Source organism: Muscardinus avellanarius, assembly GCF_963383645.1.
Source record: "Muscardinus avellanarius genome assembly, chromosome: 12".
NCBI classification, from domain to species: Eukaryota; Metazoa; Chordata; class Mammalia; order Rodentia; family Gliridae; genus Muscardinus; species Muscardinus avellanarius.
In genome coordinates, this window is record NC_137798.1 from 79877989 (window position 1) to 79905339 (window position 27351).

Sequence of the window (27351 nt, forward strand, 5' to 3'; positions counted from 1 at the left end):
TATATTTAAAAGCAGGAGATGGACTATCTGGCCACCCTCGTGGGGTGTCCCTGTCCTTGCATGCATGCAGCAGGAGGCTGGAGCTGAGCCGTTGCCCTCTGCGTCCCGGGTGGTCTTCACCACATCCCCACTGCTCCCTGTGGCCTCGTACCTGGCCCACTTCTCGCTCTCTGCGTCACAGCCCGGGTTTGTGTTCGTGGCTGACCCAAGGGCAGGGACTACATCTTGCGTCCACTGGATTTCTACTGGACTGCATTTGGGTCCTCTCATGGATGGTATGTTTTATACCTGCTTATTGGTCTGGACATTATTATGTGTGTCAACTTGGGAAGTGACTTAAACTTCCTGTCCCTTGATTGTTACCCTGTTTTTGTGCCATCAGTTTTCTGTTTCTGAATTTAAATGACTTCAGGCAGAAAAGAGAGAACACAACGAAAATCAAACCAATCATTCTCAAACTTGACTGACCATCAAACAGCTTGGGAAACTTTGTAAAGATATAGTTATCTGGATGCTACCCCAGGCCATTGGCACCAGACTGTCTGAGGGTAGAGTTTAGGAAATCTACTTATTTACTCGGTAGCACGGAGATTACTCAGGTGCTCTGGGAAGGTTACTCTAAAGGACTTACCCCTGTCCTCAGGCTCTGCTGAGCTTGGTCGGCCCATGCTGAAGGGTTAACCTCGAGGGACAGTGTGCGCGCCATCAGCCCCTGCCCTTTCCAGCTGGGCGCAGGTTCCTGCACATACCTCGCCTGGTGATTAGCAGCACGTTCTCATCAGGTTCAGAGCAGGAGAGGACATGGAGCTGTCCACGGATTTCACACTGATGACTTTCTGACTTCTCCAGGGCCCGGTGGAACATTCTGAGAGTTTCTATCTTTGGGTGAAGGGCAAATTGGAATTGGTGGGCCATCAGGTAGCCAGAAAATGGTTCCTCCTTGGCTGCAGGTGGTTTCCCAAAACTTTTTTTTTTTTCATTAAAGAGACCAAAACATTCATCCACCTTGGTAGCCTGAACGTAAAAAGTTGCCCCAATCAGTTGATATGCTGGGTGAACATTGGCCCAAGTTTGCCTGTGTTTTTTAGTGACTTGAAATGAACAAGTGCCCACTGACATCTTTTAGCAAGCCTTACATAATTGGCTTTTAATTTGTGGCTCTTTGGAATAGATTGGTTTTCTTCCTCTGGGCTTGGATGCCTTTTTTTGGTCTTGTATTTGGTTGGCAGAAAGACCCGGTCTGTCCTTTCTTTGAAATTCTGAATTTCCACTTTAGTGTTGTCACTGGCTGGCACGTTTCTAAAAGTGGTTCGCTTTTTTGTTTTTGAACGATTAAGTTTGAGAGAGAGTGAGTGATCGGGACTGGCCGCCACGAGTGTGCTTGACATTGGCCCCTGTGGGTCTGAATCTTGTTCAGAGGGCTCTGGAGCTATTATTTACAATTGTTGGTTGGTCACACCTGCCGCTGGCCTAGAACAGGGGCCCTTAGAAATGGCAGTAGGGATGTGGCTGAATCCTTATGTTCTCAGCAGAAATCAAACAATTTTGAATCAAAAGTTGACAGCTGGGCGTGGTGGCATGCCCATTATCCCAGTACGTGGGAGGTTGAGACAGGAGAATCTCAGGTTTGAGGCCAGCCTTAGCAATTTAGTGAGGCTCTCAGCAATTTAGTGAGATCCTGTTTCCAAATCAAAAATAAAATAGGTCTGAGGGTATAGCCAGAGGTAGAATGCCCCTGGGTTCAATCCTCACTACCATAACAAAGAAAAGTTGAATGAGTCCCGTGGCTGTTTCTCAGAGTTTCCATCTTAAGGTACGGAAATATAGTAGTACCAACCTCTTAGAATTGCTATGGTAATGAAATGAATTCCTGGCTATTAAGACATGTACATGTAAGGTAGGATTGTAGCCAGGCATGGTGGCACATGCCTGTGATCCCAGTACTTGGGGGCTGAGACAGGAGGATCGCAGGCTCAAGGGCAGCTTCAGCAATGTATCAAGACCCTCAGGAACCGAGCAAGACCCTGTCTCAAAATAAAATAATAAAAAGGGTTGAGGGGTATAGCTCAGAGGCAGAGCGCCCCTGGGTTCAATCCCCAGTAATACACACACACCACACACACACACAGAGCAGGGTTGTAATTCACTTTTCAAATGTGTTGATTATGTGAGTTGCTTTTTATAATTGATTCAACAGCTCGTTCTTTCGGCTTTCATTTCCTGGAGGGTCCCCTGCCCCTGGAGATGCTGGGCTGTGGGCTGCCTGTATGTTTGGAAGCGCCCAGGTGTCTTGGGAGCAGAGCACCGTCCTGGCTGCTTAGGCAGAGGGCTGTCTCTGGGGCCTGGGAGGAGCGCTAGGCTCGAGTTTAAGCTTCCAGGTTCAAAATCTGGCTCTGTCACTCGTCCCGGTGCAACCTTCGGCGCATCAGTCAGCATCCTCATCTGTTGAACACGGAAGCTGGAACTCATAGAGCTTTATCGAGACGGTTCAGTGAGGCGCCCTGTGCAAAGATGACCTTGACTACAGCGCATCAAGCCTGTAAATCTTGGCTGGGACCGGGTGCGTTTGTAGTGAATCACTCTCACTGGCAGCCTGGGCCTTGGCGCTGAGCTGTGGCCGAGGATCTAGGAAGCCGGCTGAGCTTCCTGGTGCTGGTTGTTCACACAGCTTAGACGCAGCTGCGTCTTCATGAGGTGTGAGCGGGAAGGCTCTCCGGCCCTCTGCTGCCCCCTCAGCTGCCTGTGTGACCCTTATCTTGTTTCCTGTGTGGGTAAGGACATTGCTGAATTCCCACCAACCACCTGCTTTTCAGCAGTCCTGTGAAGCAGCCTCTCCAATCAGTGCCAGTCCTCTAACCCTGGTGTCCCCAGATCCACTGGCAACATGGGCTCTGATTGGGAAACGGAGTCCTCTCCCAGGTGAGACTCACCTGGATGGACAGTGGAGCATCCCAAAGGCACAAAGCAACTTGGCCTGAAGTCTGAGCATAAAAACCTAGAAGGATATACAGACGGACTCAGGCAGGCTGTGGAGGTGCCGGGAGTGTGGTCTCGGGCCTCTGCTGTCCATAGCTATACCTCAGGGCTGTGTGCTTCCTCCCAAGGCCGTGCCCTGCTCTGTGGCTGCAGGGTCCCCTTTACTAAGTACATGGACGTGCTCTGGATGACAGCCACCTCCATAGTGTGCCCCCACAGCCCTTCTCCCTGGCCTCCACAACCCAGCCCTCAGCAATTTAGTGAGATCCTGTTTCAAAATAAAAAATAAATAAGAAGGGCTGGGGGTGTAGCTCGGAGGTAGGATGTCCCTGGGTTCAGTCCTCAGTACAAAAACAAACAAAGAAAAGGACCCTGGGCTTTTTGGAATCCACGCAGCAAAGCAAGATACTACATTGGAATAGTTTGGCTCTGGAGAGATCAGTGGACTTTTGAGCTTCAATTTTCTCCCTTATAAAAACAGGGGAGGAAATAAAACACAAGGTCATGTAGATGCAGGGAGGATTTTTAGTTCTGTGGGAAATTGCCCAGGTCAGCAATAAAGAAGAAGGAAGTTAGGTAGTTGACTCTCAAATGTAAGACAAGAGAGTGAATACCAGATTATGCTTCAAACTTGACTACTATGTCAGTTGGCTTTCTATTGCTGTGATATAGTAGCTGAGAAAAACAACTTAAAGGAGGAAAAAGTCCTTTGGGTTCATTATTTTCAGAGGTTTCAGTCCACTTGGCTGCATTATGTATGGGTCTGTGGTGAAGCAGAACATTATGGCAGGGAGCAAGTGGTGGAACAGAGCTCTCTTCCTTATGGTGGCCAGGAAGCAGAGAGAGACAGACAGAGGGAGGGAGAATAAGATGTCCCCTTCAAGAGCATGCCCCCAGAAACCTACCTTCTCCAACAAGGCTCCACCCTCTAAAGTGTCTACCTCCTCCATTAGTGCTACCAGATATTACCGAGCCTTCAACCATGAGCCTTTGAGGGACATGCCGGATCCAACGGCAACAACTCCCAGATCTCAAATAATCCAGATCAGAGTGGAAGCTACGGAGGGGTGAGGGAAGGGGTCCACAAAATGGATTCCCCAGACACCTCCTGGTTCTGGTTGCTGGAGACACGGGCCCCGCTCCTAGAGGTGATGAGGTAAATAGTCCACACGTCTGAAAAGCACAGAGGTCTAATTAGTGCCATCTGGGAGGAAGATCTGGGGAGAAGTCACCACAGTGGGCCAGAGATGAGAAAACCTTAGTGCAAGTTTTAGATTATAATGCAAACCCAGGCATCTCAAGGACTTCCTGTAGTCAGAAAGCTCTGACTAGTGTAATGGTTGGGGTTGCACTTATAAATATGGTATTTCACTCCCCAACATTGACTCATTTTATACTCAGTAAAAGATTGTATTTATTTTGTTTTTGTTTCCCTGAAAGGAAATTTAAAATAAAAATGGAGGAAGATAAACCTCTGCCTCAAACTATAAACAAAAACCAACTCAGGATGGATCAAAGACAAATTTAAGAGCCAAAACTATAAAACTCTTAGAAGAAAACAGCTATAAATATTTATGGCCTTGAATTAAACAGTGGTTTCTTAGATATGACACCCGGACACAGACAACAAAATAAAAAGTAGATCAGTTGGACACCATCAAAATTAAAACTTTTTGTGATTTTTTTTTTTTGTGGTACTAGAGATTGAACCCAGGGTCATTCTACTTTCAACCTACACCTCCAGCCCTAATTCTTATTTTTTTTTTTTTGAAACAGGGTCTCACTAAGTTGCAGAGCATCTCACTAAATAGCTGAGGCTGGCACCTTTTGTGATTTAAAGGGCATAAAGTATAAAATGACAGTCCACAGAATGAGAGAAAAGTTTTGCAAATCATAGATCTGATAAAGGACTTGTGACTAGAATATATAAAGAATGATTACAAAGGAATAATAAAAAGACAACCCAGTTGAAAAATGGGCAAAGGGCCTTGATATACATTTCCTCAAAGAAAATATATAAATGGCTAATAAGCGCATGAAAAAATACTTAATATCAATAGCTATTAAGGAAATACAAATCAAAACCACAGTGATATGCTGCTTCACACCCACTAGGATGTTCATAATAGGAAAGAGAGGATAACAAGTATTGATAAGGGTGTAGAAGAGTTGTAATAATAAACTACTAGTGGGAATGTAAAATGGTACGGTCACTTTGGAAAATAGTTTGGAAACAGGGTCACTAAGTTGCTGAGAGCCTCACTCAGTAGCTGAGGCTGGCTTCGAACCTGTGCAATCCTCCTGTCTCAGCCTCCCAAGTGCGGGGATTACAAGCGTGCGCCACCACGCCCAGCTCATCCGTGTATATATTAAAAGCTGTTGGCCAGGCATGGTGGCTCATGCCTCTAATCCCAGTATTTTGGAAGCTGACACAGGAAGATCACAGGTTCAAGGACAGCCTCAGCAAGTAGTGAGACTCTCATCAACCTAATGAGACCTTGTGTTAAAAAATAAATAAAGCTGGGCGTGGTGGCGCACACTTGTAATCCCAGCATTGGGGAGGCGCGGAGACCAGAGGATTGTGGTTCTCGGACAGTCTCAGCTACTTAGTGAGGCCCTTCGCAACTCAGTGAGAGCCTGTTTCAAAAATAAAAAGACTAAAAACTAGGGCTGGGGGTGTAGCTCAGAGCTAGTCCAGTACCACAAAAATACATACCTACATACATAACATATATACATACTTACATACATACATAAAAATACGTACATATAAAAATAAATAAAATAAGGCTGGGGAGTTTAGCTCAGAAGTAAAATGCCCCCAGATTCAATCCCTAGTAAAACACACACACACACACCACAAAAAGCTGTTGAATTGTATATGTCAGCTGGCAAAATTGTATGATGTGGGTGAATTTTATCTCAATTAAACTGTTTTTAAAACGGGGAAGAAGAACATCTGGCTTCCAGGGATCTGGGGAGGAGTAAGAAGGATAATGCAGCAGATCGCCCAGTGTGTCGCACTCTCCATAATTAGTAGCATTGGCTATTCATCAAATCCCCCTTTGAGGCCAGGGACAGTGAAGGAGTCAGGTCTGCTTAGGGTTGCTTTCTCTTTTTCCCTTTTTATTTCTAGTAGGCATCCAGAAGCAAAGAGAGGCATCTGACAGACCCAGTAGAGAACTGCAAAGGGAATATTGGGTGTAGAACAGTGGTTTCTAACTGCGACTCTTCAGAATGCCCTAGAGAGCTTTCTGATGCATTTGATCTGGGCAAGGCTGGCAAGCGCTTCTAACCTGCCCACCAGACTAGGTCTTTTTGTGCGTGTGCATGTAGTACTAGCGATTGAAGCCAGGAGCATTCCACTATTCTCCACCCCTAGCTCTATTTTTAATTTTTGAAACAGGGCCTCACTAAGTTGCAGAGAGCCTCACTAAGTAGCTGAGTCTGGCTGCGACCTGCAATCCTCCTGTCTCAGCCTCCCAAGTATTGGGATTACAAGTGTGCACCACCATGCCTGGCCAGGCTAGGTCTTTGAAGGGGCGAGGACATCTGTGTTCAGGATAGGTGGCTTATCCAGGCAGTGCACTTTATGGTTTGCAAACTTCTTTTGCAGACAAGAACTCTCTGATGTGCTCCCCAAACCCTGCGAGATAGGCATTATTGGTACCATTAGCTGTTATGGAACCGAGGCCAATGAGATGAATTCATCTGCCAGGGTCTCATTTTTAAAACACAATTTTATCTCTCCTATTTAAAAGAAAGCAAGACCCACATACCTGCTCGCACCTATTAGTTATCAAATCTAACACCTTGAAGAGCGCACCAAGGTGATCTCTGGTACCAGGCTAATCTATTTTGCAGACTGCAGAACAAAGCTTTCCTGAAACTCATCTTTAACTCATGCGCATCCCACATCCCGAGAGTGCAAGGCAGCTGACGATGCATAATCCACCCGCCTACCTGCCTGCCTACCATTTGTAACTAAGTAGTGATCTGCCTGTCCAAGAAAAACAAAGGACAGAAGTAATTTGCATGCTGAAATAATTTGCATGCCGAGGCTATCAGAAACCTGCAACTATCCCATGTGACCTCTGAGTTGAACGTTTTAGATCCATCAAAACACACCTTATTGTTCTCACTGAATGCCTATAATGAGTGTATGATGCAAATTGTAAACCCTTGAATAAAATCCTGCCATTATCTAAGTTTAGTATTTTATGGTATCATTCGAATTCAAGAGGCCCCTACTGCTGAAACCAATCCAAAATCCAACGGTTGATATCCGTGCCCCTCAAAGTGAGTCCACAGACCAGTGGCGCTGGTATTTGAGAGCTTGTTTGAAGTGCCAGGTTCCTGAGTCTTGGCCTAACCTACTGAAGCAGCTGCTGAACAGGGTAGGGCCCAGAAATCCATGATGCAATGGACCCTCCAGGGGTTCACATGCTTTCTTTCCAAATGTTTAGATGAGCTGATCGTGCCTTCCAGCTCTGGCTGTCAGAGATCCTATCTGAAGATGGTTACAAGGATCTAAAACAACATTTTTCTTCAAACTTATCTCCGGTTTCCTGGATGGTTCTGCCATCCACTGGGTATTCATTAATGCATTAGTACCTGAGCGTGTGCACTGCATGAGCCCCTCTCTGAGTCCCAGCTTCCAACTTCTTTATGTCCTGAGATTTTCAGCATGGCATTGCCAGTGTCCGCATCCTAAGGAACCTCCCAATTAATTCAGCCGCAGGTCTAACAGATAGCTGGCTCCTTTGTTGTTTTAGAAGGGAGAATCAGATAAACGGTTCTGATGCCAAAGAAGCCTGCATTTGCTGTTCCTGACCTGTTCTTGGCTGTTGGGATCTGAGAGCTGGGGAGTGGCTGGGCACGCTTATAATCCCAGTGGGAGGCTGAGACAGGAGGATCTCACAGGTTCAAAGCCAGCCTCAGCTACTTAGTGAGGCTCTCAGCAACTTAGACCCTGTTCCCAAATAAAGAATAAAATAGGTCTGGGAGCATAGCCTGGAGGTAGTAAAGCCCCTGGGTTACACACACACACACACACACACACACACACACACACACACACACACGAACTGGGGAGTTGCCCCATACCTTTGGCAAGGGCATGGGGGCTCTCTGCTCCATCTCCTCTGCCTCATTGTGGGCAAGTCCTTCCCTACCCCCTCTCTGAATTTGCATTGCACTCAAATATTTTACCTGTATCACCTGTAGTAAAAAATCACTCTTCCATCCTCCAGGCCAGGTCTACCTGGTGGGGAACTCATTTGGCTATGTCACTTCAGTGGGATTATTATAAGTGGGCATGCAGCACCCTCCATGTAGAGGTCGCTGTTCTGCCCAGTGATTTGTCTGTTATCTGTTAGCCTTGTGTCTAAAAGAAATGGGCTCAAATCCCTGTTTCAACAGCACACCCTGCATACAGATTAAACGGGAACTGCCTTGGTGGAGAATAATTAAGCCAAGGACCTTGTTTTTCACCTTCATGATGAAAGACAAATGACTTCCAGAGGCTCTAATAGGATGGCACTTGAAATGATCTCCTACTCCGGCCAACTCGGGGCTTTCAGAAGAGCCCTGTTCATAAATATTCAGTGCAACGACCGCATTTTCATTTAATTGTAGTAAGAGTGCTTTGCAGGAGAAGCTCTTCTCTCTGTTTTTTGAGCCAGTGTAATCCAGGCATATTACACCCTTTGCTGTCCTGGTTCAAGGATCAGTTTTAACTAGATTATAACTCCTAGAGAAGAAAATGGGGTTTTCTCTGTCAGATATATATATTCTGCTTCTTACCTGTCTTTTGGGGGGCAGGGAAAGTCCTTGAGGGAGTACTGTTTCTCTTCTTGTCTTTTGAAGATTTGTCCATTGGGCAATAAAATAGAATGATTGTCTAGCAGAAAACCAGACCCCACTAGAACCCTAAATAGGAAACAAGCCAGAAATACACACATTTCAACAAAACTCATCATTCTCCAAGTAGCTTTTCTCTGGCAAAGGATTTCCCGGCAGCTATCATCTCTTTTCCTTCTGGATGCTAGGTTTTCTGCCTGTGCCAAGGTGATTTTTCCTGGACCCTTTCTTGCTTTCATGGTAACATATTTTTCCCTAGCAGGGCCATCCGCAAATGGGTGTCACCCTGCCCAGCAGGATTTTTCAGGCTTTGTTCCAAGCACAATACTGTCTTTTCTTAGCAGTGCAACCGGGCTATTCTCCCTTGCTTTTTGAGAGAATGGCCCTTCCCCGTTCTGTTCATATAAACCAGCCCCACACCAGGCAGCCTATTGTGTTATAGGTTCTCTTAACCCAGAAGGGTTTTCCAGTGGAGAGGTGGGTTGGGAGGGTCAAGGTCAGAGAGATGCTTTGTCTTGCTGAGAGGTAAGAAGAACCACCCACCTCCTCCAAAGGCCAGTAACTGGGTCATTCATATTTGCATTTTGGAAAGATCCTTCCGAGATCATCAGGATGGAGGATGGCCATGCCGGTTCAGAGAGCCTGGTGAGCAGAGAGCCTGGTGAGCGGCAGTGAGGAGCAAGGCTGAGCATGATTTGGGGTATGAAATCGGTTCGCCTCTGTGTTCAGAGTTGGAGATAAGGAGAAAGGCAGGTGAGGGGTGAGGCCTGAGTTTCTAACTCCAGGGAATGGATGGGCAGCGGGCCAGCTGGAGTGGAGAATAGAGATGAAGGAGCCAGTGGCAGATAAATAGCTGTGAGGGGCTAAGAGACATCGAGACATCCACGTGGAGCATCCAGGTGGCAGCTGGATGTGAGGGTCTGAAAATAAACATTTGGTTGGCATTTCTGGACAGGTGGAAGTGCCCCTGCAGGAGCAGATGAAATGAGCTAGAGGTCATGTATATGGAGTGAGAAAACAGAAGCCCAGGGATGGGCCTGGGAAGGTAGGAAGCGGGTTCCGGGCAAGAGACTGCGAGGTAAGTCAGAGGACCTGGAATTAGGTTAGCACAGCCAGCAGAACCAGGAGGATGAAGTCAGCAGTGTTCTTTGAACCTGTCCCATAGGAACCAGGCCTTGCCCTCAACCATGAGCCTCAAGCCTTTTCCTCCCCTGGTACTCAGTTTACCCATGTGTAAAACCTAGGGAAGGGTCTAGGATCATAGATTCCTAAGCTTATTGGCTTATGGCCCTCTTTTAGTAAAAAAATGACTTAGCACCCCTGTGAACACCTTCACACCCCACCTTATTTTTATTCAATGCCCCTGATTGTACCTGAGGCTACTACTGCTCCCCTCGATTGGTCTAGGATCTGTCTTGGGGACTATATTGATGAGTTTAGTAATCTCTGGGCCAGGGTGCTTGCCTCCTCTTAAAAAGGGGTGGAATACATCCTCCCACAGCCTGCTTCCTCCCCAGCCATAAAGTTAACACTGGTCTTGCAGGTTGGAGCTAGAAGTGACTTCAGGAGGTTTTATTCCAAACAACTATATGGCAGGCAGGCTGGCAGGAGGGAGTTGGGTCTCTGTCTTCCTGGTCTGGTACCTTCAGGCTGACGTTTCCTTCACTTGCTGAGCTGCTGTTCCTCATGTGTACTCTAAGGCCCCCAGATCCACCTCGACCCCTCAGAAGTGTGTGAAAGCTGGTCAGAAGCCGGAGCTACTGTCTGGAGTAAAGGTCTGGAGAGGCCCAGAGCAGCGCGCTGAGGTGACTAGAACCAGGCTTCTGACCGCTGACCCTGCAGGGGCCCCTGGGTCCGGAGGTCATGACTGGTCTGGCCACCCGGGCCATGCAGCCCACACACGTGCTGTTTGGATCATCTGTGTTCCTGTGTTCCTTTCAGAATGGAATCAGTTGTCAACATTCAAAGTTGGGAGATTTTACTTTAGAAATTCATATTTTCAGCCAGTCTTAAACATTTAGAAGATTTGGCAGCGCTGAGGCTGCACCTCAGCTGGGGTGGGGCTGGCCGGGGTCCCCTCCCTGGGTAGGGTGGGGGCTACGCTCCTCCTTCACTCCCGATTAATGACTTGCTGGCTCCTGGAGGTGACTCCAGCTGCAACTCCAGCCTCAGACTGACCGTATGTCTCAGTTTCTTTCTTAGAGCCCGGCCCACTGTTCCCTGAAGCAGCTCAGGCCTCTGACTAGAAGAGACGGGAGAGACGCAAGGGCAGACAGTTCCAATAGCTCTGCCCCTGGGAGGTGCTGGTGAAGGGCCTGGCTTGTGGGCAGCAGGAGGTCAGCGAGGACACTGGCCGAAGGCCCCCCGGGTTTCCTCATTCCTCCCTACTGGAGGCAGAGGAGGTTGTGGGCCTGGCCAGGGTCCCACCCTGGACTGCCCTACTTTGTTGAGATGGAGGGAGGGACCACAGCTTCTGGCTCAGAGCAGCTTGTTTATGTGGGGGAATGTCTGGTATGTTTGGCATTTGGGTGTTTACTTCCCAGGGTGCTCATGGGTCCCTGGTGTTGAAATGTGGCTCCTTCATGGGGTGGTGCTGTTGTGGGCCTGGAGGCACCAGGCCAGGGCCAGCTTGGAGGCAACAGGGCTGTCCCACCCCACTCCTCCCTCTCCCCAGGTCTTGCGGGCCCAGGAGGGCGTGAGTGCTCACCTGGGGAGGCGGGCAGGGAAGCTGTGTCTGGAGAACCCTCCGAGTTCCAGCTTGGGACTAGTGCAACAGGCCTCCAGGCCTTCCCGTAATGAGTGTCTGGCCCAGGAGCCCACCGCCTGTCTGCAGCAGGGTTTCTGGGGAGCTCAGTCCTGGGCTCCCAGTCCCATGCTGTCAACCCTGACACCCTGAGTCGCAGAGGAGCCTGCCTCTCTCTGCCCACTCGCAGCTCTCAGCTGGAGGTGAACGCTTCGTGCCTCTGCGCCGCTAGGAAGTGCTGGGCCTGCGCTTGTGCTCTCTCTCGCTCTCTCTTGCCACCTACTGTATTGCTCTTTTCCCGTATTTCTCTGTCCAAGTGACAGCTTCTGTATTTCCAGAGCTGTGGGTTGAATGTGTTATTCCCCTTTTCTTGTTCTGTCCCTTGGAGAATCTCGCAAGATATAATTTTGAAAATGCTTATGAAATGTCAGAATTCAGAGTCACATCTGGGCTGCTGTTGCCACCGCGGCAGAGCTGTGCCTGCAGATGGGACCTGAGAAACGTGACCGGGGTGAGACTTAGGTGGGGCTCCCTCCTTTTTTTTTTTTTTTTTTGGTGGTACTGGGGTTCTTGGAAGCCCTTAGGGCTACACTCCCAGACCTATTTTATATATTTTTTTAAACTTGGAAACAGGGTCTCTTAAGCCAGCACGGCTGGCTTCGAACCTGCGCGATCCTCCTGTCTCTGCCTCCCAAGCGCGGGGATTACAAGCGTTCGCCACCACGCCCGGCAGGGCCCCCTCCTTTAATAGCGTAGTTTAAGGTTACACATTTGTGTTAATTGTGCTGTAAGCAGTTTTTGTTTTTTACTTAAAAAGACCCAAGTAGGAAAAAGCAAAATGATGATAGTCATTAGAGTTGGAAGCTTCTGCTGTCGATTTGCGTTCCCATCCTGAGGACAGAGTTGGAGAGACCAGTGAACTTGTTACGCTTGTGGGGCGTACACGGAGGCCACCTGCAGAAGACCAGGATTGCAAGGGCCTCGGGCCAAAGACCTGGGCTGGATCCTGTGGTGTCGCTGGCCATCACAGTGGCCGCGCGGTCCCTGGTTTCCTCATCTATAAAAGAAGGGAGGATAATAAGTCTGTCCTAGATTGTTTACGGAGATGGGGAAGTAAATTCCTTGATTTACTTAACATGACATTAATATTCATTGAAGGCCCATTTGGTGCTGTGCTCAGCTCTGGTTGCTGGGAGATGATAGTGGTGATATTTATATCAAATAATTAAGATTCCTAGGGGAGATTGACAAGTGGCAGGCAGACGCATGCCTGGAAAAGGAAGTGCAGTTAGTGAAATGCACCTGGATAGAAATAAACAGAGAGGTGATAATGGGGTGGGGAAGGCACAATTATTTTATATTATTTATTTAATTTTTTTGTGGTCCTGGGGATTGAACCCATGAGCATCCTACCAGTAAGCTATATCCACAGCCTCTTTATTTTTTACTTTGAGATAAGGTCTTACTGAGGGACTGAGGCTGGCTTTGAACTTGCAACCTCTCGCCCCCAACCTGTCTGAGCCTTCCAAGTGCCCAGCTAGTATTGCTTTAGATTAGGGTGGTCAGTGAAGCATTCATCAGGAAGTCCTAGCATAGAGGACAGCCCAGTGCAAAGCCCAGGGACAGGGAGGAACTTGCCCTGTTGTTGGAGTTCAGGGTAGAAAAGAGCCAGGTTATAAAGCCAGGCGTGGTGGCGCACGCCTGTAATCCCCGCGCTTGGGAGGCTGAGACAGGAGGATCGCTCGCATAGGTTTGAAGCCAGCCTTGGCTACGTAGTAAGGCTCTCAACAATTTAGTGAGACCCTGTTTCCAAATAAATTATAAAATAGGTCTCAGAATATAGCCTGGAGGTAGAAAAGCCCCTGGGTTCCACCCCCAGTACCAAAAAAAAAAAAAAAAAAAAAATTCAAGTGAGGGAAGGCTGGAAGGGCTGGCGGCCGGGTCTTCTCAGCCTGTGGGTCCCGGGAAGCAGCCTGGAGTTTCTTCCATATGTGATGAGAGCCATGGAGAGTTTTAAGCAGAGGAGCTGACTAACACTTCTGCAAAGGAGAGCCCCAGGGAGCACAGCAGCGGTCTAGGGTATGGGTGGGGGCCCGGCTGGGGACTGGCCCAGGGCAGAGGCCACAAGAACTGAGATGTGTGGGTGGTGTGGGTGGACGGCTGCCAGCTGAGAGATGGGTTTTGCAGGTGGAATCCTTGCAGCCTTCTGAATGACTGTGTGAGGGATTAAGGCTAACTCCTGGGTTGTGTTTTGGTTGAATAACCAAGTGGTGTTTACTGAAATGAGGACAACGGGGTGGGGATTGGGGAAAGTTGTTTGCAGCCCTTACTGGCCTCCTGAGCAAACTTCCTGTGCACGCCAGTCACCTGGGATTCAGACGACAGATTCTAGTTCCATAGGTTTGGGTGGGTTCGAGGTCCGCATTTCTTTTTTTTTTTTTTTTTTTTTTTTGTGGGTCTGGGGATGGAACCCAGGGGCATTCGACCTCCAAGCTACACCCCTTGCCCTATTTTTTATTCTTTATTTTGAAACCGGGTCTCACTGAGTTGCAGAGCCTCACTAAGTAGCTGAGGCTGTCTGCGAACCGCGATCCTCCTGTCTCAGCCTCCCGAATGCGGGGATTACAAGTGTGCCCACCATGCCCGGCTGAGGCCTGCATTTCTAACAAGCTCTGGAGTGAGGCCAATCTGTGCTGTGCGAGACCTGAGCTGCTGCGGCCCCTCTACAGGCCCGACCTCTCGCCTGCCAGCCCTCACGGGGTTAGTGCTGTGGTGGGCTTGTGCGGGCCTCAGGTAGAGTCAGGATGGGTTATTCTCTTGCCCATCAGACCCATTCCGGTTCCACCCTGCTGTGTGCCCCAGGCGGCCTGTCACAGTGGACCACTCTAGCTTGGCCATGGCAGGCACCAGTAGGGGAGGGAGCGTTTGGGGTATTCATTCCCCTCATCCCTCCCTGTTGGGTACCCATTGTTGGCTTTTTAGGGCTGCAGTGTACCGGCCCTTCTGCTTCCAGGTTCTGCCAGTCTTCCAACAGTTGGTTCTCGAAACATTACTTCTGGGAAGGGTTTCTCTCCTAGGTCACTGGGGACCGTCTTCTCCTCCGTTATCACCTGGCACCCACTGCCTTCGCATGGGAGAGCCTTGGTGACCCAGGCATCTCTCTGCAAGTGGCAGAAACATTCTCAGACTCTCCAGGCCCAAAGAGGAAGCTTCAGGACAAGTTCAGGGGTATCTATCGTGAGCCCCAAGGACAGGGATCAAGATGATCAAGATAGCCCCTTCCCCGGGCATGTCTTTTGCCTGTTCGCTCTACCGTCAGCCTCTGGTCAAGTCTCTGTTTCTTTCTCTTCCTCTCCTTCTGTCTCTCCCTACTCATCTTTGTCTCCATCTTCTTCTTCTCTTTTTGCCTGGTCCAGGGTGACAGGTGGGCATCCAGGTGTGACAGTAAAGGAGAGACTCAGTTTCAGTGCGGCCCCTCTCCTCAGAGTGGGGAAGGCCCCTCCAGTGTGGGCCTGGGCACCTCGCTCGCTCTCCCTGGTCCAGGCCCCGCTTCCTCTCTTTGCCTCTCTTTCTTTGTCTCTCTGACTCCCTTCTGTAACAGAGTGTTTCTCTGGCCTCTGTTCATCTCTATATTTCAGCAGCCTGATCTTTCCGTTTCTGGGCACATGGCTTAAGTCCATCCTGTACGTCTCCCAGTTTAGCACTCAGTATTTTTTTTTTTTTTTTGCAGTCCTGGGGATGGAACCCAGGGGCATTCTACCTCTGAGCTACACCCACAGCCCTGTTTTTTATTCTTTATTTTGAAACAGGGTCTTACTAAGTTGCATAGGGCCTTACTAAATAGCTGAGGCTGTTCAAGAACCATGGTCTTCCTGTCTCAGCCTCCCAAATGCTGGGATTACAAGCATGCACCACCACGCCCGGCTAGCACTCAGTATTTTTTAGTACAGTTTCAAATTCCAGGAGCATGAGTATATCCAGCACAGGTCAGTCTTTTGTACATTATCTAGTCAGCCATGGTGGTACGTAGGGGCTGGGAGAGGCTGATCTGCACAAGGACCCTCTTGGTCACAGGTCTCCAAGTCTCTCTCTCCCTCCAGTGCAAAGTATGCATGGGGCACCCCTCTCTGCTGGCACACAGGCTGCTTGGCCCTTGTGCCCTCCTGGGAATTTGGAACAACAGAGTCAGAACCAAGTGTGAGAACAGGGGAGGATATGTTCCCCTTCCCCAGGCCCCACCTGGTTCTTACACCTCCTCCTCAGGCGTCCTGGTCCTTCCAGCTGTGTCTGTAGGGAACATCATCCTCTCCCATTTGGAGTTCCGACTTCAGATGGCTGAGCTGTGTGTGGTACAAATGCTCTGTCATCTCTCACCCACTCCTGCCAAATGCTCTAGAGAATTCTGGAAGCCTCTGGAAGGAGGAGGCAGCAGCTTTTGCTCTGGGGATACAGGAAGAGAAGGGAGGAGGGCAGGGAGAGCCCATAAGTGGTCCCAGTCTGGGATTCAGATGGTGCCAGTGTTGATCAGAGGAGCCGGTGGAGCCATGGGGGAAGGGAGGCTGGGGTGCCCTGCCGACTCCTGCCTTATTTCTAGGGACCTTGACAGCTGTTTTCTGCAACTCCTCTAAGAAGCTCTTAAGCAGCAGCCGGAGGACTTAGGAGAGACATATCCAGTTTGAATGGGCAAGGTGTGGCAAGAAGGCTTTGAGGCAATGTCTTGCTTTCTCGGGAGATATCAGCCAAGATGGGTCTGGCTGCAGAAAGGCCTGGGATGGGCATGAAAGCTGGTGGTGGCTATGGAACTGGGCCTTCTTGGGATTTTTGCAGACCTGTGATGGCCAACAGGGGCCTGTGTCCCTGAATCTAGACTCTGTCTTCAACCATTCTGTTTCTGGGGAAGGTAGGACACAATCCTTAAGCTTTGCTGGCCTCCTACTGACAGAGACGAGGCCATCTCCCAGTGAAAAGATTATGCAGATGCAATCACAGGCAATACATTGCTTTATAGCTAAAGAATCCAAGCCCACCCATCTTTCTCTGGAATCCTTTATTCCATTCATTCTCCTGAGTAACATTTATTAAGCTCCTTCTAAGTGTCACACTCAGGTCCCTGTCTTCATGGCTAGCAGGGAATCAGGTGCCACACAAGCCACGGAATGTGGTGGGAAGTGACATGCTCTTAACGGGTGCCACAGAGCACAGAAAAGCAGCCGGTTCTCTCCAGGGAGTCAAAGGAGGCTTCTGAGAGAGGTGACTTTACCAAATAGGAAGGGAAGGTGCTCTGAGTCAGGGGAGGAGGGGCTGGCTGGCTTGGAGAAGAGACCTTTGGAGAGGAGGGTGATGGCAGGAGGGCAGTGCGAGGCCACATGGGGTGGAGTGGTCCATGCTGGGTGTCCAGCTGGCCCAGGCGATCTCTTAAGCTTCCTTCCAGCTGCAGCAGCCGCTGCAGAAGCAGCTTTCATTTGCTCCTGTGGAGTGAGGTACAGGGCAGGAAGGATTACATGCTGGGGCGGCTGGGGAGAGGCCTGGGGGCCTGCGACACAGAGCCGGGCTGCACACATCACCACGGCAGTTTGCGGGCAAACCCTCTTGGCCGGGGGGAGATTGCACTGCCAGCCACTTCCTCCGGTTCCTTCCCTGTGCCTGTCGTCACTGCTCCCTCGGCCTGCTCAGGGGTGAGGCTGAGGTTGGGCGGAATCAATTTCGGCCAGGTTTCTATTTTCCCAGATGCAGGTCAGCCAGAGGAGCTGTCACTTCTGGTTTGGTTTCAAAGGAGGCCAAGGGGCTGGGAGGTGCTTGGGTGTGGCAGTGTTGACGAGGCACCTCTCCAGTGGCCTCCTGGGGTGAGTGTGGGTCAGGGAGGTGCCCGGAGGTGGTGGGGAGGAGGAAGAGGGCTTCCTGGCCAGGGCCTGTGCCATTGGCTGGTGGTTGTCCTCAGGCCCTAGCCCTCTGTCCCAGGCAACTAGAGCATGCTGGGAGTGTGTGGAGAGGCTGCTTATTTTCCTGGCCAATGGCCCTTTGGGCTGAGACCTTGCTACAGCCTTGGGCTGCCAGAGGCACCTGCCCCCCTAACCCCCTCAAGAAGTGAGAGAGTTGGCAAGCTCAGGGCAATCTGACAGCTTCTCTAGAGGCCTCTGACTCTGAGCTGGCCTCAGCCCAGCTGGCCCTATGAGTCCTCTAGATTTTCCTAGTAGGTAATGGACAGCGACAAGCCCTGTACCAAGCACCCTGGGGCTGTGTGAGCCAGTGGTCAAGAGCAGGAAGGGGCTCTTCCTGCTGACGAAATCTGAGTTCGAATCCTGGCTGGGCTGTTTTTTTTTTTTTTGGTTGTATGGTCTTGGATAAACTTAACCACAGAGCCTCAGTTTTAGCATCTGGAAAGTGGGGCACTAACAGCACCTCTCTTATAAGACTTGATTGTAGTATTAAATGATGTGTGTTAAACCGGACATGGTGGTGCATGCTTGTAATCCCAGTACTTGAGAGGCTGAGACAGGAGGATCCAAGTTTTCCGATAGCCTCAGCTACTTAGTAAGGCCCTCTGCAACTTAATCCCTGTTTCAAAATAAGGAATAAAAAAATTGGGCTGGGGGTGTAGCTCAGAGGTAGAATGGCCCTGAGTTCCATTCCCAGGACCACACATGCACACACACACACAAAAAAAATGATGGGTGTTTGAAGTATTTAGCAAAGTATGCAATAGGTGGCAGCTCTTGTTATTATTAGTGAAAATCTAACGAGTGCCACTGGGATTTGGAGGTAGGGCTGGTGGGCAGTGGTGGTGATCATGCGTGGTGACTTCCCAACATGTCCTGGGAGAGAAGCTAGCCTGGAGACTCGGGAGGCCCCGGGGCTGTGCGCTGGGATCCCCCGCTTCCTCACAGCTGGGCATCCTGGGAAAGGCTGGGCAAAACCAGAGCAAAGCATTTCAGCTGGGTGGAGGCTAGAAGGCCGTTTAGCAGGCTAATGGGTCTGAGAGTTTGAGGGACTTCGAGAGAGGTGAGTCCGTGTGGAAGGGCAGTGAGGGTTGAAATCCTCATAGAAGGTAAGCGCCGGGGCTGAGGTAGTTCAGGAGGTGAAGGGGGTGGAGCGGCTGGGAAACCGCGTCCCTACCTGAGACATTTTTAAAGGAAGTGCCTGGGAACCTCTGGCCTGGAAAATCGTGCCCAGAGGGTCTGGGCCAGGCAAGGAGAACAGGCTGGCCCGCCTGCGGTGGGTCGGTGCCGCCTCCTGTCAGTGGACTCCCCAGGCTCCTGGCCCCCTGAACTCAGGCAGAGCCAGGGAGCCCAGGCGCTGGCCGTCAGTGAGCGTGGCTGCTGAGATGTGGGTAAGGAAGGGGGAACGATCTCCCTGTCTGTCTGTGTGTCAGGGGAGAAGCTGGGCTCCCGGCCCGCCTCGGTGTCTAATCGGTGGCTCTGTGCCCTCACAGCTAGACGAGGAAGAGGAGCGAAGGAAAAGGCGCCGGGAGAAGAACAAGGTGGCAGCGGCCCGATGCCGGAACAAGAAGAAGGAGCGCACGGAGTTTCTGCAGCGGGTGAGCGGGGCAGCCTGCGGGAAGGGGTGGGGAGTGACGTCCACCTGTTCTTTGGAGGGTCCGGTCCTCTCTGCACCAGGAGGTGCCACTGGATGTTGTGGAATCAATGCCCACACCCCCTGCCCTTCTTGCTGCTAATATGATACCCCCCCAAACCCAGAAAAGCAAGGCAGCCTACAGCAGCTCCTGCCGCAGGTCTCCTGGAGGCCTAGAGAGGCTAGAGGAGCCACACTGCCCTCCACTGAGATAAATCCTGGGTGCTGACAGCCCACGTGGCCCAGGACTGGCACGACCCATTTAGATCCTGTCTGGGGCTGTGCTAATGAAGCCAGGTGGTAATGTCATGCTCGTGGGCAGCGGACATAGCACTTGGGCCAGCTACTTCTGTGCAGAGAAAAGCTACTTCCTTTAGCTGCCGGTGGCTCGTCCAGCCCTGCACCCCCTCAGCTGCTCCCCTGCCCCACTGAAGATGATGCCTGAGCGCTGGGTTTCTGCCTCCAGGGTCAGAGGTCAGCTCTTCATGTGGGGGTCAGCCACAGCTGGCTGAGCCTTTCCCTTCTGGCCCTATTGGCCTTGTGTTTGGAATGTGCCAAGCAGGTGTTCGTCCTTTCTCGCTCCTGAGCTCTGTCTCTTAGACATTCCCTGCATCTCAAAAATAGTAAATGGAGCGTAAGAACATGACCAGAAATCTGATCAGTTCAGGCCAGTACCCACCAGTCTTCCACCCCCAATCATTAGCTCATTACTAAATAATAACAGTAATAATATATATATAATGATAACATTACATAATGGCAGTTACTAGTCTGCTGTATACAATAACCGGCAATAGTCACTAGCATTTGTAAAGCTGGGCCCCCTACCAAGCGCAGTATGTACCTGATCTCGTATTATTGGCCTATAACGAGATGAGACAGGAACCTTCCTTATTGTCGCTACAGATGCGGAGTCTAAGGCAGAGTGAGTTAAGTCACTGGTTGGTCTGTTTGTTCCTCTGTTCATCCTCTGATTCAACAAGTGCTTTTCTGTGTGTACTGAGTGTCCCATGCTGTGCCTGGTCCACTGGGGACACCGGCAGGAGTGGACACTCTCTCCGGGGGACTTGGGGAAACGAGGCTGGGTTGCCCTTGGGGGTCTGGGGGTCTCTTCTTAGGCTTGCCACAGCAGAGAGTCCTGGGTGTAGATAGTGTGGGGACGTGAGTAGACCTCTGGGCTGGGAGCACCTAGGGCGGGGGAGTAGTTACCGTCAGTGGGAGTTAGACTCAGAGCTGGGAGCACCTTGGAAGAGAAGGTACACAACACTGGACTTGGTCTTCAAGAAGTTTCTGAGACAGCTTCAGGATGAGTGGGGGTGTTTTGCTTCATTTCCAGCAGCACTGGACAGAGCTGGGAGGCAGGCCGGGATGGGGAAACCTCACATGAGCTCCTGCCTCCAAGGGCCTGTCAGCCAGGCAGCAGCACACCAGTGCCGTAAACACTCAGTGTCCAACTCACTGCTCTTCATTCCAGTAATGCTTGCTGAGCACCTACTGTGTGCCGGGCATTTCACATGTCTCCTTTAGTCCTTGTAATATTCCAATGCAATCAATAGTAAATTTTCCCATGCTAGAGATTAACTCAGAGAGGTCAAGTTACTTGCCAGCAAGTGGAGGGCAGGGATTCGTTCACCCATTTGCCGGCTCACCTGTCCATCCAGTGTCTGCCCCACCTCCTGCGCTGTGGATACAAAGGCCCTGACCACAGTGGGATGGCAGATGGGAAGTGAGTGAGATCAGGTGTGCCCAGTGCACTGTGGGAGCGTACTGCAGGGGCCCTGTCCTAATCTCAGCTAAGGAAAGACTGTTTCCATAGCAACATCAAAGAAGAGCAGAAGGTACTAAGATGCAGGGCAGGAGTTAAGGGGCTACCAGGAACAGCACATGCAAGGGCTGAGCTGTTGTTTCAGGCCATGGTGAAGGTGTTGAAGAACATCAGTGTGCTGGAGGTCAGAGTAACGGGGAGGCGGCAGGGGCAGGCAGGCTCGGATCTTGCCATTGCAGGGTGGTCGCCATCTGCTCGGCGGCCGGGGACAATTCTGCCTGTTGTCCTGGCCTAGGTAGTAGGATGATGACTAATAAGGTCGTGGAGAGCCACGGGAGGGTTTCAGGAGGATAGGGCATATCGTCAAAGGATCCCTCTGGCTGCAGTGTGGGGCATAGGTTGGGGCAGTTGAGATAGTGTCATGTTGTCCCAGTGAAAGAAGATGTGGCTGAGAAGGTGACGTCGGCGTGTGGCCTCGGGGTCTCCCGGGCTCTGGGCAGCACTCCTGGGCCCAGCCCTCCCCTCCTCCTGCCTTCCTCCCTACCCTGTGGCCTTGGGCGCAGGGTTTGAATGTGAGGTTTAGGCAGGAATGCAGGTTTAGTGCTGGCAGTGCCTACAGACCTGGGGGATGTGCTTATAACTTACTCTTGCATAGATAAAATGTTTACAAGGCTCAGAGATACAAAGGGAGGTGTGTGTGTAAGAGAGATAAAAAGTCACCCTCCTGCCCTTGAGCCCTGGACACCCAGATCCGCCCCTCAGACATTCTTACTGCATCTTGGAGAGTTTGTCTGCCTACACCAGCCGAGGCCCTGAGCCCCAGGCAGGAGGCAGACCTTTGGAGAAGCCGGGTCCACACCCTGCAGGCTCCAGAGCTCCCTCAGTGCCTCCTGTCTGCTGTCAGCAGCAGTGACCAAAGCTTCTCCCTTCTGCAGTGCTGACCCCTGCCAAACTCTGCTTCATAATACAGGTTCTCTTGCTTCCGTGGGGCTCAGCGCTCCTCATAGCCACTCTCTCCTCGATGGCCAGTGACTCTGGGAGGAGGCAGGAGCCCCATCCCACGGATGAGGATCCTGAGAGACTAAGGACTTGCTCGGGGTCACACAGTGGCCGAGCCAGTGGCCTGAGAAGCCAGGGCTTCCCCTGCTGCCCCGCACTCGATTCAGGTTGCCCAGACTCACAGAAATGAGAAAACCTGTTCACGGTGACAGAGCTGGCCGGCAGCAGAGTCAGCATTTTAATCCAGACGCATCTTTTGGGCTCAGAAGGTCACACCAGGCTGCCTCCCAACTCTTGTAAAATGTTAGTGGAACTCTGTTTCATGTGCCTTATAGAGTAATTTCTTCTTCTTTTTTAAATGTAAAGTCAAGCCAGGCGTGGTGACACATACTTGTAATCCCAGTACTTGGGAGGCTGAGGACTGGAGGATCAGAGGTTCACGGCCAACCTCAGCTACTTACTGAGGCCTCCGCAATTTAGTGAGACCCTGTTTTGAAATAAAGACTTTAAAAACAGAAGTGAGGGTATAGTTTGCAGGTACAGTGCCTCTGGGTTCAATCTCCAGTTCCACACAAAAATAAAATAAATAAAGAAAGAAATGTAAAGTCAAGACTTTAGTGCTTAAAGTCTCCTGGGCCAATCATACTTTGTGGGAGGGAGCTGAGGACAGAGAGGAGAAATGACTTAAACAAGACGCCCAGACCTCGCCTTATACTTTTTTGTACTGCCTTTGCTGACTGCACTGCAGGAGGCAGAAACTTAACTTGCAGTACTCCTGCTCTAAAACAACAAATGGTTTTGATTTTTCTAGAGCAATAAATATCTAGAGAAGTCAAAACAATAAGCTTGAAGATCTTGAAGATCTTGGCCAGGTCCTTGTCCATTCATTAGGCAAACAAATTAGTCAATTGCTAATAAAAAGCCACCAGCTGCCGGGCGTGGTGGCGCACACTTGTAATCCCCGCGCTTGGGAGGCAGAGACAGGAGGATTGTGCAAGTTTGAAGCCAACCTCGCGCGCTGGCTTAGGAGACCCTGTTTGTTTCCAAATAAAAATGTAAAAATAAGGTCTGGGAGTGTAGCCCGGAGGTAGAAGGGCTTCCAGGAACCCCAGTACCACCAAAAAAAAAAAAAAAAAAAAAAGCCACCAGCCACTTCTACAGTCATAGTTCAAAAAAGATTATTCTGAGCCGGGTGTGATGGCGCACACTTGTAATCCCAGCATTTGGGAGACTGAGACCGGAGGATCGCGGTTCGTGGACAGCCTCAGCTACTTAGTGAGGCCCTCTGCAACTCAGTGAGACCCTGTTTTCAAATAAAGAATAAAAAATAGGGCTGGGGGTGTAGCTCGGAGGTAGAATTCCCCTGGGGGGGGGGGGCGATTCTTCTGAACACAACTTACAGTTGCACAATTACTAAATATGTAGCTCCCATCAATAACTCTGGGTACAGGAGGGAATTAGAGTGAAAAGTAGTTGCCTCCTGGCAGCCAGGCTGAGTTCAGTAGATCCAGCTGTACACGCCAACATCCTAAAGCCAACAGGGGACTACTATTCCATGACCGCTGTGTGGGAAGCCAGTGCTCACCCCTCCCTGGTCCTGAATGATCAGACGTGCAGATGGAGGGTCAGCTTGACATGTGGTCACTTGAACTGGTAGATCTGTGTGTGGTACCACTGAATCCTGGGTAGTTCTCTTGCATATCCAGCTTTGACTTCAAACTCACTCCTACCAAACCTCTTCCATGCCCTGCCCATGCTCTCCAGAACAGCTCCCCTCCCAGGCGCCACTCCTGGGCCCTTCCTAAGGCTCACGGTCAGCTCTGCCCTGTCTTCTTCATGTTCCAAATCCAGGCATTCTTCATACTATTCTCCCACCCACAGGTTAAGGTAAAAACCCCTTACGCCTCTTGAACCTTCTGATTTACAAAGTGCCTTTCCCATGTGAGTTCATCTAATCTCTGTGATCATCACCTTTTCTTTTTTAGTACTGGGGATCAGACCCAAGAGCATCCATCCTATATCTGAGCTATACTCCCCAGCCCTTTTTTTCTTTCTCCATCTGTCTGTCTGTCTGTCTGTCTATCTGTCTGTCTATCTGTCTATAGTACTGGGGATGGACTGGGGATGGACTCAGGGGCATTCTACCTCCAAGCTCTACCCCTAGCTTTCTTTTATAACAGAGTCTCAATAAGTTGCAGAGAGCCTCACAAGTTGCTGAGGCTGGCTGCAAACCTGAGATCCTCCTGACTCAGCCTTCCAAGTACTGGGATTACAAGCATGCACCACCACTCCTGGCTTATTTTTTAATTTTTAAGACAGGGTCTCGCCATGTTGCTGAGGGTCTCACTAAATTGCCGAGTCTGGCTTTGAACCTGCAATCCTCCTGTCTCAGCCTCCCAAGTATTGGGATTACAGATGTGCACCATCACGCCCGTCTTGATCATCACCTTTTTACAGGTTGAATAACTAAAGCTCAGAGAAGTTAAGAAACAAACTTGCTCTAGCTGGGCGTGTTGGCGCACGCTTGTAATCCCAGCGCTTGGGAGGCTGAGGCAGGAGGATTGCACAGGTTTGAAGCCAGCCTCAGTTACTTAGTGAGGCTCCTAGAAACTTAGTGAGACCCTGTTTCCAAATAAAATATTAAAAAAAAAAATAGGTCTGGGAGTATAGCTCGGAGGTAGAAAGCCTCTGGGTTCCATCCCCAGTATCACCAAAATAGAAAGAAAGAAAGAAAGAAAGAAAGAAAGAAAGAAAGAAAGAAAGAAAGAAAGAAAGAAAGAAAGTTGCTCTAGATGCCAGTTCTAACCCTGCAGGCCTCCCGGAGCTACAGTCTGGCTCTGAACCCACCTTCTCTACTTCACGCCCCACTGTGTGTGATAGTGAGCCGTGGGCACAGGGGGCAATTTTATCTTCTTCACACATCTAACGCTTTCCCAGTCTGTGTCCTCGTTCACTCAGGGTTGCCTCCTTGAAGCCCCTTGCCTACATTCTCTACCCACCAGTCGGTTCATCTTCCAAGCCCGAGGTCAGACCTTGCCCCGTCGCCCTCTCTGGGGCCCCCAGCCCCGCTCAGCCTGTGCTGATGGTGCCCCAGTAAGCTTGTCTTGCTATATGGATTTCTTCTTTCCCTGAGAGTAGAAGTTTCACAGGGGCCATTTTGAGGCCGCCAGGCCTTTGGCTTCCCCAGGGCATTTGCTATAAAGAGCAAGTTCTCAGCAAATAGCCATGGGTGGGTGGGCTGCCCTGAGACCCCTTGAGGCAGAGGCTCAGGAGTTTGACGATGGAGTCGACACCTTGGTCTGGAGGATGGGATGGTCAGAGCGTCTGTGCAAAGTTCCCAAGGTGGCCAGGCAGTCACACTTCCCAGACAGAGGGGCCACAGTTGATCAAGGTTTCCTTTGAGGCCTCCCCGCCCTCCAAGACGGGTTTCTCTCGCAGTTCTGAGCACCAAGGACCAGGCGAGTTTCCTGGCCAGGTCTCCGCCTGTCTAACGGAAGCCACCATAGCCGGTATTTATTGTTGTCCTCCTGGGCATTTTTTTTCTTTTTTTTGAGGCTTTTTTCTGGCGTCTGGTCACGCAGCCTGCCTCCTTCAGCAGTTCTGAGTCCCTGGGGGATTTGTACTGTCACCTCCAAGATGAGCACAAAGAGCAGCTCAGTCAGACAGCAGGGGGAGGAAGACAGCACCCCGGGGTGGGGCTGCGGCCCCAGAGACCTAAGAGGGAGTCCTTTGCCGGTGGTGGCTGCTCTGACTGGTGATGTTGCTCAGTTCCTGCATCGCTGGACTAGATCATTGTGCCCAAGGCCACCTTGAGCATCGCTGTGTATTTGCTGTGTCCCCATCCTCTACGCTGCGTGTGCCAGTAGCAGCCTTCCCCACCCGGGACAACCAGTAAAATCTCACCAGAAGCTGGGCGTGGTGGCACAGGCTTGTAATCCCAGCATTTGGGAGGCTGAGATAGGAGGATCGCTATTTAAGGACAGCCTCTGTTACTTAGTGAGGCCCTGTGCAACTCAGTGAGACCCTGCTTCAAAATAAAGAATAAAAAATAGGGCTGGGGGTGTCACTCGGAGATAGAATGCTCCTGGGCTTCATCCCCAGTATAGCAAAAAAAAAAAAAAAAAAAAAAAAAATCTTTCTAAGACAATGTCAGATGTCTCCTGGGAGGCAAAAATCACTCCCAGTGGAGGACCACCGGCCTGGAACTTTGCTAGCCCATGAATAAATTTCAGCTCTCAAACTGAATGTAAGTTTTTAGACACAGTTCAGGAAAAATCATTTAGATGCTTTTCTATTGCACCATTTGACCCCCTCCCCCAACCAAACCCCTCATCACCTGTCCCCACTGTGAACACGCCTCCCACCCCCATCAAATCATCTACATTCCTTCCTTCCCCAGAGCCTCTCCAGCTGAGCTAGGAGTACCTAGGAAACCCCACTTGAGGTCTATTTAAAACCTCATTATGAGCACAGCAGGGTGGCTGTTGATTGCCTCTCTATGGATAAATTTTCTAGATTATAAGAAATATGGGAAAGATTGTTTAAACAAATTTATAATTCAGGAGCAATGACATGACAACACCAAAATATTCACATGCCCAAACACTAGCCATGGCACTGCCCCTGCCGGCCACCTGGGGCCCCTCACACCTGTCTCGATCCACCAGGCCTCCATTCTTTGCCCACCTTTTGGTTCTTGTGCAAAGGCCCCGAGGCAGGAGAATATTTGGCATATTTGTGCAGTAAGGGGGAGGTTGCTGCGTGTGAGGGGACATGAGCCAGAACATCCCCCAGACGCATCCCACTGTGGCAGAAGCCCACGTCACAGGTGGAGGGGCACTGCCTGCCAGGGTCAGCGAACCCAGAGGCTCGGTTCTGGCAGACAGAAACCCACACGGGCAGTGCTAACGCCAGCCCAGATGCCTTGCAGCCAACCACGAGAGCCTCTCCCAGCGCGGCCCTGAAGGCTGACGTGTGTGTCTGTGTTTGCTCAGGAGTCGGAGCGGCTGGAGCTCATGAACGCCGAGCTGAAGAGCCAGATAGAGGAGCTGAAGCAGGAGCGGCAGCAGCTCATCCTCATGCTGAACCGCCACCGGCCCACCTGCATCGTGAGGACCGACAGCGTCAGGACTCCTGAGTCCGAAGGCAACCCGCTGCTGGAGCAGCTGGAGAAGAAGTGACCTTGGGCCGGAGGAGGACGCGGAGGAGGAGGAGGAGGAGGAGGAGGAGGAGGGAAGAAGAGAGAGGAGGAGGGGGCTCCACAGGGCCCTTCCTCGGTGCATGAGAAACTGTACAAGCACTGCCAGCGTGGGGCGGGCTTTTTTGTGACACTCAGATGGGCCGCGCGAGGGGGAGAGCAAGCTGAAGAAACCCAGAGGGACCAAGCGCTGAGACCAAAGTTGACCTGGGTAGGGCTGTCCTGCCTGGGGCCCAGCTT

General features: G+C 50.7%; 1 protein-coding gene across 1 annotated transcript in view; it reads left to right on the forward strand.

Annotated features, from left to right (window-relative positions):
* Positions 1–27094, forward strand: part of JDP2 (Jun dimerization protein 2) — a gene marked incomplete at both ends in the record, with an annotated part of 31261 nt that extends 4167 nt beyond the window's left edge. Inside the window, 2 exons of the mRNA XM_080708255.1 lie at positions 19011–19115; positions 26909–27094. Coding sequence (XP_080564381.1) covers positions 19011–19115; positions 26909–27094 — 291 coding nt within the window. The remainder of the gene's footprint in view (positions 1–19010; positions 19116–26908) is intronic.
* Positions 27095–27351: the final 257 nt, after the last annotated feature.